Genomic DNA, 10,850 nt, shown 5'->3' on the forward strand with positions numbered 1-10,850 from the left:
CCATGTGCATATACCCACACAAAAGCACATAATTAAAAGTAAAAGAGATTTTTAAAAGAAGCTAAAACATGTAGTTTGGAACAGATATTTCATGGATGTGGGGCGGTCTTATGCTTAAAAATTAATATTCATTGATTGGGGCTATTTTACGCAAGAGGAGACTCGGTTCTAGGACGTGAAGCTAGCAACTCAAGGACAGCAAGTCCTCAGGAGCTTGGGACTTGAACCTATCAAGGACCCAGTTCTGCTGTTGCCTGGGAACAGAGGAGGGAGGAGCTGCCAGAAAGAAGGGAGGAGGGGACAGGGAGAGGGCAACCTCTCAGCAGCGCGCCCTGACGACAGCAGGTGATTTTTTTTTTTTTCTGCAGCGCGCATACTCTCAGCATCTTTTCTTGATCACCCCACCTCCCTTGCTGAGCCGCAAAAAAGGGTGGGGCCGCCTCTTTGCAGCAGAAGACGACGGCGGCGGCAGCGGCTGCTGCATCAACGGGGGTATAGATACGGCGGAGGCCGTTTTGCTCTCTGCTCTGTCTGGGTTGGAGGTGACCGCTGTCAAGCCTCGCTAGGCGGGCGGCTGAACCAGACGGAAAGGAGATAGAAGCCTGCCTGCGGATCCTGCCCAGCCCTCTCGCTGCGCCATGGCTTAAGCCCACAGACTCTGCCAAGCATCTTCTTGCTCGACCCGAGTCTGCTAGACACCGCAGTCGCAGAGAGAGCGCGCCCAGACGCCCTAGGCCTGGACTCTGGGGACACCGAGCCTCGCTCCTATTCTTCACTCCCCTCAGCAGGTCCTTTGCAGCAGACGTTTGCTGCCGGTAATCGAGGGACTTTTCGGACTTTATCTCAGCGGTACCTCGTCCCCAGGCGCTCTCTGAGGGAGAAGGACGAGGCAAAGGGCTTCTAAGGGGAGGAAGCGGTGGGAACCACATTGGCGGGTCAGGGTTGGGGTTAAAGGGAGGTTGGAGGTTTGATTTAGGACCACAAAAAGGCTTTGCGGCTAACATGGCGTGGCCGTGCATCACAAGGGCCTGCTGCATCGCCCGCTTCTGGAACCAGCTGGACAAGGCGGACATTGCGGTGCCGCTGGTTTTCACCAAGTACTCGGAGGCCACCGACCATCCTGGCGCCCCTCCGCAGCCGCCAGCCCCTCTGCAGCCCGCGTTAGCGCCCCCCTCGCGTGCTGTCGCCATAGAGACGCAGCCAGCCCAGGGAGAGTCGGATGCAGTTGCCCGGGCAACAGGGCCGGCGCCCGGGCCCAGCGGCGACCGCGAGACTGCAGCCGCCCCCGGCCGGAGCGGGCTGGGCTTGGGCGCGGCCTCGGGCTCCACTTCCGGCTCAGGCCCCGCGGACTCGGTGATGCGACAGGACTACCGCGCCTGGAAGGTGCAGCGGCCCGAGCCCAGCTGCCGGCCGCGCAGCGAGTACCAGCCGTCCGACGCGCCCTTCGAGCGCGAGACCCAGTACCAGAAGGACTTCCGCGCCTGGCCGCTGCCCCGCCGCGGGGACCATCCCTGGATTCCCAAGCCGGTGCAAATCCCTGCGACTTCGCAGCCTTCCCCGCCCGTTCTCGGGGTGCCCAAGCGTCGGCCTCCGAGCCAAGAGCGCGGGCCCATGCAACTTTCTGCTGATGCCCGGGACCCGGAGGGTGCTGGAGGAGCCGGGGTGCCGGCGGCGGGAAAGGCGTCCGGTGCAGACCAGCGCGACACACGCAGGAAGGCAGGGCCAGCATGGATGGTGACTCGCACCGAAGGGCACGAGGAGAAGCCTCTGCCCCCGGCCCAGTCTCAGACCCAGGAGGGTGGTCCTGCAGCTGGAAAGGCGTCCGGTGCAGACCAGCGCGACACACGCAGGAAGGCGGGACCCGCGTGGATGGTGACTCGCACGGAAGGGCATGAAGAGACGCCGCTGCCACCCGCCCAGTCCCAGACCCAGGAGGGCGGCCCTGCAGCTGGAAAGGCATCCGGTGCAGATGAGCGCGACACGAGGAGGAAGGCGGGGCCGGCCTGGATGGTGCGTCGCTCCGAGGGGCACGAGCAGACACCCGCTGCCCATGCCCAAGGCACAGGGCCCGAAGGAGGCAAGGGGCGCGCAGTGGCAGATGCTCTCAACAGGCAAATCCGGGAGGAGGTGACGAGTACAGTAAGCAGCTCCTACAGGTGAGACAGGGGCAGCAGGTGATGCTGGTCACCTTCATCCCCTTGCGTGGACCACCCATTTACACCCCCCCCACCACCACCACCGAAAGCTTCACATTCAGCTGCTTCTCCAGGGCCAGACCACGCCCTCTCCAGCCACATTCCAGAATCCTTTCAACCCAGACTTCACTGCCCCGCCCTGTCGGAAAGCCCTTAACAGTTTCCACACTGGTCTTCCCAGCTTATTTATTTTGCCAGCTCTAAGCCACATTCTCCTCTTGACTGCCTAGCTCAGCACCCTGCCTGCCCCACAGAGACCCTGTCAGTTTCCTCCTGTCCCATTTGTTCACCTGCTGTCTTAGCCTGGATCTCGCCCCCTAGCTGGCTCCACCAACTCCCATTCACTTCTCACTTCTTTCCTTAAGACCCTTTCTCCTCCTCAGATCCTTTCTTTCTCTTGGTCTCTTCCCATTCGATTCCGCTCCCAGTTCCTGGCCGACACTCAAGCGCCACACCCTTTTCTAGATTTCCCTACATGCTCCATACAACTGGCTCTTCAACCAGTAGTACTTTGAAGTCATTCCCCTTCTGCTTCCTCAGTAGATTTGACACATTGGGTGAGCTTCTTTTGGGCCTCACGTTCTTATCTGTAAGCTGGAATCAATAATAGTCAACTTAGGACTGATTTAAGCTGAGATGTTAAATGTTTAGTCGATCCTCAAAATAGGATAGACTAAATGCCAAACATGGCTCTAGCCGATGGGAAGATCGAAAGAGGTGACTCAAGACTGGCCATGCCTGAGATGTAGTTTTTGTTTCCATCATTCTCTCCTATGTGATGCCACTTTATCCTCGATTGTGCTTCCTAGATGTCCCCGGCCCTCTTCTCTGTGGAGACAGCTTCTTTCTTCCTTTGTGTTCAGATGTGCTTCTTTTTTCCTTTTTAAAAAATATTTGTTTATTTATTCTACTTATTCGCTCTACATCCTGCTCACTGCCCCCTCCTGTGACACCCCCTACAATCCTCCCATGCCCCTCCCCTTCTTCTCTGAGCAGGTGGGGCCTCCCCCTGAGTATCTCCCCACCCTGATACATCAAGTTTCTGCAGGGCTAGGCTATTCCTCTCCCACTGAGGCCAGACAAGTCAGCCCAGCTAGAAGAACATCTTCCACGAACAGGCAACAGCTTTATGGGGTATCCCCCATTCCAGTTGTTTGGGACCCACATGAAGACCCAGCTGCAAATTTGCTGTGTATGTGCAGGGAGGCCTAGGTCCAGCCTGTGTTTGCTCTTTGGTTTCTGATTCAGTCTCTGAGAGCCCCTAAGGGTCCAGGTTAGTTGACCTTGTTGATCTTCCAGTGGAGTTCCTATCTCCTTTGGGGCCCACAATCCTTCCCCCTATTCTTCCATAAGATTCCCCTAGCTCCATCCACTCTTTGGCTGTGGGTGTCTGTATCTGTCTGAGTCAGCTGCTGGGTGGAGCCTCTCAGAGGACAACCATTAATGTGTTCCTTATTCTCTGGCACATTCACATTCCTTGTAAATGAATGCTTTCAAGCATGGAGACATACCCCATCTTCACCCCCACACCCCCCTTTCTACAATTCTCCCTGTGCTGCATGCAGCCTTGGCCCTTCTGGCCTGCTTTCTTACCTCGTACCCATCCAACGCACGTCTCTGAATATTTAGCCTTCAGGCCTTCCTCTATGTTCCAACCAGCATCAGCTAGCTAATAGATCCTGGTTGACTTGAACTTGTAGCAGCACCAGGCTTGGCTACTGAGGAAGCAGATGATAATGATGGAGCTAGCCTTGTACAGGTGTGGCTCCTGAGGTCTTCATTCAGTGCCACAGTCAGGTGCCCTTCTCCTAAGTGTGGAAGGAAAGGCTACAGAGTTAGTGTCTTCTGCTAACCCTGTATGTGGCCTCTCTAATAGACATAGCAAGCACTCCTCACATGAAGCTAGAAGACTGGCATAAATAGAGACTCTATTGTTAAGGCAAAATCAGAGCTCTGCCTCAGAATTCCATTCTTCTGCATTCTACTTCTAGGTATCTCTCTCTGGGTTAACTGGTATCACAACCAGACTGACCTTGCAGCAGTAGTATATCACTTCCTTTCAAAACTTTGGGTGAACAAGGATGAAGCTCCTTTTCCTTGGACAGCCACAGGGAAGTAGGGTTCTTATAATAATGTTTATACTAGCAATGGAGGATCAAAGGAGAGTTGGAAACAAACACAAAGGGGCATTCAACACCCACAAGCCAAGATGCATGTGAGTTTCTGGTTCTGCCATGGTATTTCTGTTCACAAATCCTAGCTCTTTACCTGAGGGGTTGGTGGGGACCCTGGCCTTGGATTCCCGCTGTCCCTTTCATGTTCCATTTCCACTCTGCCACACCCTGGCGGGTGGAACCTTACCAGCCATCAGCAGGACCTGCCCCTTCTCACCTTCACAGAGATCATGTCAGTTGGATTCAGAGGGCCAAGGCTTCCACACCGCCTTGAGTGATCCTGCTCAGTTTATGTTTCTAAGCTGGCTGGAGTTGTTCTATTTGTGGAAGCTGGGTCAGACAACTTGAAAATGAACACTCCCCTCAGATGTGACGACTCACTCCAAATGCTGGTCTGTCATTGTTCCATATAGCAACCTTCCCTGCAACAAAAGCCTTCCCTGTGATAGATAGCATACATGCTCTCCTTCACAGTTCTGATTACACAAACAGCGGCTGGTTAGACTTGTGTAAGAGACAGGATGCTCCTGAAGCCAGTAAGACTGATCATTTTTATCTGCTGTCAGGAGTCCATCAACTTATTATGAACAATCTTTGAACACTTCAATTCTTTTTAAATCACATTTTCTGTAAAATACATCTATTTGACTTTGTGCCCATCCATGCCCTTTTGCTGTATTTTGAAACATTAAGAAAATATGTCTTTCTAAAAAAGCAGATATTTCTTTAATGAACAATTTGAATTTATGACAAATTTGTTGTGAAACGTACTTTGTTGCTGTTGTTCCATAAGAAACATTAATCAATTCCAGCGAAATGGACTTTGTGTGAAAGTATCTGTGAAGAAGTAATATAGTCTATAAATTAACACAAATATAGTGCAGATTTAAAAAATGTCTGGGATGTATAGACCTATCTGGAACATTGTTTTTTGTTTTTGTTTAGGGGAGGCTTTTTCTCTCCCCTATTGTCTGACATTCTTTTCCTTACTATGATTCTGGATAACTCTTTAATTTAAATTTGTCCCATGCCAATTGTAGAGGCCTGATGTCACCATAGAAACCAAATTAGGCTCCATGTCAATGGCAATTTGACTTATATGACCTTCTCTTCTGCCACTTTCCATAAGTCATGGTGTGTTTATGCCATGGCGGCTGGTCCCTCTCCTGGGCTTTACAAGTGACATCCATCACCTGGCGGTGATGTGAGAGAAGAGGACATGTGATCCATCATCACCATGTACTGGTCTGTGATAGAGTGCACATTCTGTATGCAGAATTATATATGTGCTAATGTGCAGTCAGTGAATAGGATCAGCTGCCCAGGGATGCTCTGTTTTTGAGAAATTGTCCTGATCAGCAGGTGTAAATGGTATCTGGGTGTATCTTTGCCATTATTCATAATCATGAGGTTGATAAAAATTTTAATATATTCTTTTGACATAGATAATACTATAAAATCAAGAACCGTGTCTTAAAGGTAGATTTTATTGTGAAGTCATTTGTGACATTCGACCTGGCACCCTCAATTAGGAGATAGATGAGTAGTAAGGAAGACATTAAAATTCCCCTCCCAGTCAACCCCATTGCCCTGGCTGTCAGCTAACTGGGATGAATGTGGCCCCAGGTGCTCCCTACAGCCATGCTAATGACAACCTCTTCCAGGATGTATCAGCAGAGGCTCTGGGAGGTGAGGTTAGTAAACCAGAGGAAAATACTTGAAAGATGAACACAATAGCAGGAAGCCAGAAAGAAAAAGAACCTTTGGTGTCTGCCTTCCAGCCTTGCGTGAGGGTTAGAGAAGGTGGTTCTGGCTTGGTTTATGCCCTATGCAGCAACTGCATACTTCCCTAATTTTCTTCTGCCCAAGTCCTAGCAATATCTCAAGACAACCTCAGATGCTGAGCCTTCAGCACCTTCCTCGGTCCTGCCTTTCTGAACAATTCCTTCCTTTCTAGTCACAGTGTACTATGTGAACTCTTTTGTCTTTGCTTATACGTTGGATATGCTTGCCCACGTCTTCCCAGCTCCTGAGTGCTCAGATGAAGGGCTTTGTTTTGTTGTGTTTGTATATTTCACAGCTTAATTCTGTCTTGGAATTGTTGGATCATATGGGGCTTTTAGGGCTTAGTGAAAAAATTTATTCACTTCCATATTGATAAATTTCCTTCAATTTCGTGTGGTTGAACTTAACAGCATAAAATGACCACCGAGTCCTGCTTTATGTCAACCAAGGTGCTGGGGGGGACCAATGAGAGAGCTTTAATCCTACGTAAGGAAGGGGGTCATGTCTTCTTTAGAATAAAGCCCGAATTCTGCCACATTACTCCGAAAGGAAATGCTCACTTGGGGAAAGGCAGTGAGGTCCACAGGCCTCTCTGCATACAAGTTGTCACGTAAGGCAAGTGCCTCAACCTCTCTGCATAGTATAATCTCTAAAAATGCTAATGCAGGGCCTGGAGAGATGGCTCAGTTAGTTACGTGATAACTGTGCAAGCATGAGAGCCTGAGCCCATGTCCCCAGAACTCACATAAAATGTCAGGTGGGGTAGAATGCATCTGTCACTTCAGCTCTGGAGCAAACAGTGACATCCGTGGAGCTTAGCAGCCAGTTAGCCTAGCTGAGTGAGTTCTAGGTTCAGTGAGAGATCTTATGCCAAAACGTTAGGTGGAGCATGACCAAGGAAGCTCCCTGCTACCAACCTCTGGTCTCCACATGCATGTGCACATGTGTTCAGATGTGTATACACACACAATGGTTGCACATACTTTTTTTTTTAAAATGCTGATGTATAGATGCCCACCCAGAAGTTCTGATGCAGTGCATCCAGGGTATATAGCCAGGACATCTGAACATTCTAAATTCTTGGCGATTCTGTACTCAGGGTTCTCAAACCTCAAGATGTGGAAGAGCCTCAAGATGTGAAGGAGAACTCTCAGGCCATGTCCTCAGATCCTATTTGTCAAGTTTAAATTGGAACCCCAAAATCTATTCTTGTTGCTAAGTAAGGCTGAAGGCTTTCTTTGTCAAAGCACCACTGTTGGTTTTTAAGGGATGAGTAGAGTGCCCATGTGCAGACACGTTAAACACGCTTTTTGTTCAAGTCTGCTACATCTTTCACTTACATAGTTTCCCACCATAAGATCTTATGTGGATATATAATCATACATACAGGGCTTTTATTATTATTTTTTACAGTTTAGTCTGTAGCAAATTCATTGGATTTTTGTCTTCGTATGTAGAATGCATTAGGGATCCCCCAGGGCTGGAGAGATGGCTCAGCAATTAGGAGAAATTGCTGTTCTTGCAGAGACTCAAGATCCCAGCACCCATGTTAGACAACACATAAGCATGTGTAATTCATCCAGGTTACTTACACACATATTCACACACACACACACACACACACACACAGACAAATAGAAATAAATTAACCTGAAAAAACAACTTTCCCTTCTCCCCTTGCAGGTGTCATTGTCCATTTCCTTTTTAGACGATGAATAGACGATGCCTCTTCCAGCACATAAGCGTCACATACACTTGGGTATCATTTCTGGATCCCTGGTTCCATTTCATTAGCCTGAGCTAATACCACACACTCATATTCTCTTATCTTGTACTATCCTTTAATTATTGCTCCTCTTGGGAGGAACATATTTGCTACACTCACTAATCTATTATTGCTCCAATAGATTTATTTTTCTAAGTTAAACTTGTGTTTGGGAGCCTTACTACACTGTAATCAGCTCTGTCGAGGGGATGGGTGTGTATTTCTAACAAGTAGTAATCTGTTGCCATGCTTCCAAAGTCCGTGTCTTGTTTGTGTTGTGTTTTGCATTGATTAGTGTACTCAGTGTTGTTTTGAGTGGTCCGTGATAACAGATGTCTGACTGGGGACACTGAACTGCTTCTAACAATTTATCTATAAGGATGAAGTCTGCTCTGATTTCCAGGGAACAGGTTAGGAAACTTCTCATTCTCCTACTTTGCTCAGAGATTTTAAAAAATGTGGGTGGCTGTTAGATCCTATTGGGTAATCTTTCTTTATCAACTGATATTTGGTTTTACTTTTTAATGTTGATAGTTCTTCCTGATGCTAAGCCATATTTTTTGTCCTGAGGTAATCCTTGCTTAGATAAAAGAAATATTTTTATTATGCTGAACTTGGCTTGCTGTTTGTAACTTAAAATATTGACATGTGTATTTATAAGTGAAATTGGTCTGCTATTTTCAATTTTTCCACATTGTGATCAAATAATATTGGAGTTGAGATTATAAATTTAGATGAATAGACGTCCCTACTTTTAAATTGTTTGGACCAAGTTGTGTAGGAGGGGCTGTCCCCTGACTATCTGATAAAATTCTCCTGTACACCTGCTGGTCTTTTTCATGAATATATTTTACTACCATTTAGACATCTTCATTGTGAGTTATTTATTTGGGGTTTTTTTTATTTCTTCTTGAGCTAGTTTCAGCAATTGATACTGACGTTTTCTGGTTTTTAATTTCAAGTGTTATGGACATAAACTTGGTAATAGCATTCTTGTGAAATTTTAAATATATCTATTTGCCTGTAGCTGTGTTTTTCACACCTGGCATTAATTTGTGCCTTCTCTCTTTCTAAAAGGTTGGTTTTGTTGGGGTTAATTACATCATTAGTCTGTCTTGTACATGTCAGTCTCAGGGGTGCAATACCAAGACTTTCTAGAAAAGAGAACCTGCACAGGTAATTCTAGAGAATCACTCAGACACACACTAAAAACAAACAAAAAACAGTCAAGCTGGGTATAAAGAATCACTCAGTGTTCCAGACACAACATGGAAACAATTCAACAAATGTCCATTAGGATTAAAAGGCCATCCCTCCAACAGCGTTGGCATCACAGGTTGTATCCTCTGACAAATGGGGTAAATATCAGGATGGGCCTGAACCTGCAAACCAAAAGATCTCAAGATATTCCCTGAGAAGCTATTGAGGGCCTTCTGTGTGCCTGTTAGAAGCCTAGAAGCCTTACATCACTCTACAAGCCCTGCAGGATAGAACTGTCACTTCTGGGATGGCCCCTGTGAGCTGTCAGGCCTTGTGTGTCCTTAGGTTCCCAGACCATTAAAAGCACAGACTTTGTATATGTTGGTCTTTCCCTCCATTTGGGACTCCTCTTCCCAGGTTACATTAACATGTGTGATTTCAACTTGGTTTCATTGCTTGTGTGTTAGTTCAGGCTCTGAACTAAATTCTTGGATGATGAAGCGGCCCTTTGCTTGCAAGAGCTCGTGTGAGCCCAAGCACAAGTGCTGAGCAGTTACTGGTGCAGGGTGGGACAGGGCACAGAGAAACGAGTTCATCCCACCCTGCTGGAATGCTATCCAGAAAGTGCTCAGTAGAGAATGTGACCGGTATGCTAAGGCTTGCCCCTAAGTGGACACTAAGTGGGGAAGGGGTCCATCTGAGGAAAAGTACTTGCAGAGATATGGGCAGTTGTCAAGGAGGGACTCACAGACTCGGACCAGTTCCTTATCCTATAAACAAAGGAAAAGTCAGAATCAGGTGGGAGGTTTTAGGAAAGGTGACTCGGCCAGCCGTTGGGAAGGATGGACTGAAGGGATAAGTCCGAGACCACCAGGGTCAAGGAAATGTGTTCCACTCTGCACAGTCCCAGTGAGACCCAGTACAGACGACTGAACAGCACAACTTCCTAATAAGTTTGTATGGGTCCTCTGTTCTCTCTTCCTCCTTCTCTCCCTCTCTCCCTCCTTCTCTCTCCTTAGGATGCATCTAGAGTCTCGTGCATGCTAGGTAAGCGCTCTACCTTTGAGCTACATCATCAAGTCTCTTTTCTTCTAGAACAGGTCTGACTAAGTTACCCCAATTGGCCTGAAAGTCACTGAAGAAGGCCTTGACTTGTGATCCCCCTCCCATCTCAGCATCCCAAGTGGCTGGGATTCCAGATTCCTGCTACCAGGCCCAGCTTTGTGTATTTTTCTGACCATTCCATCCTAGCAGTTTGTTATGGCTGCTTAGGAGATGGGTGCACAGAGATATTCTGTGACATTTTCTGTGACACAGAGACATTTAGATATTTTCAACTGCTCAGTTGCTTTTTATGAAGGGCTGCTTTGTACACTTGGTTTTGTATACTTTGTTCCCTGGCTTCTACTCACAGCCTCTACCCACATCATGCCAGTGGCATTTCCTACCCTTCTCTGCCCTGAGTTGTAGCAATAAAAGTATCCCCATAAAATAATCCTGTTGGGACAGGAATTTATTCCCAACTGGGAACCATGCTGCTACATAGCGATGAGAAAGACACAATGGCAAGTGAAAGAAAGTAAGTACACCTTCATTTACTGCATGTCCCCTTTTATACAAAGTTAAAAAACAAACAGGGATACCAGCGGTGGTTAGAATAGGGGTACTCTGGGTGGTGGAGGTGGTGGTGGTAGTGGAGGTGGAGGTGGTGGTGGTGGTGGTGCTGGTGGT

The 10,850-nt window shown here is 47.8% G+C and overlaps 1 protein-coding gene and 1 long non-coding RNA gene across 2 annotated transcripts in view; one reads left to right on the forward strand and one right to left on the reverse strand.

The window, feature by feature from the left end:
• The first annotated feature begins 362 nt into the window (after positions 1-362).
• The window catches only part of Map6 (microtubule associated protein 6), a 76,317-nt gene continuing 65,829 nt past the window's right edge, over positions 363-10,850 (forward strand). Inside the window, exon 1 of the mRNA XM_031387486.1 lies at positions 363-2,156. Within this exon, the coding sequence (XP_031243346.1) occupies positions 1,003-2,156 (1,154 nt within the window). The 5' untranslated portion in view covers positions 363-1,002. The remainder of the gene's footprint in view (positions 2,157-10,850) is intronic.
• On the reverse strand, positions 2,938-4,075 carry LOC116102619. The gene is made up of 2 exons (XR_004123242.1): positions 3,789-4,075; positions 2,938-3,074 (listed from the first exon to the last, which is right to left on the reverse strand). It is a non-coding gene; the product is annotated as an uncharacterized LOC116102619 (long non-coding RNA).

This window comes from Mastomys coucha, unplaced genomic scaffold (assembly GCF_008632895.1).
Source record: "Mastomys coucha isolate ucsf_1 unplaced genomic scaffold, UCSF_Mcou_1 pScaffold21, whole genome shotgun sequence".
Lineage (NCBI taxonomy): Eukaryota > Metazoa > Chordata > Mammalia > Rodentia > Muridae > Mastomys > Mastomys coucha.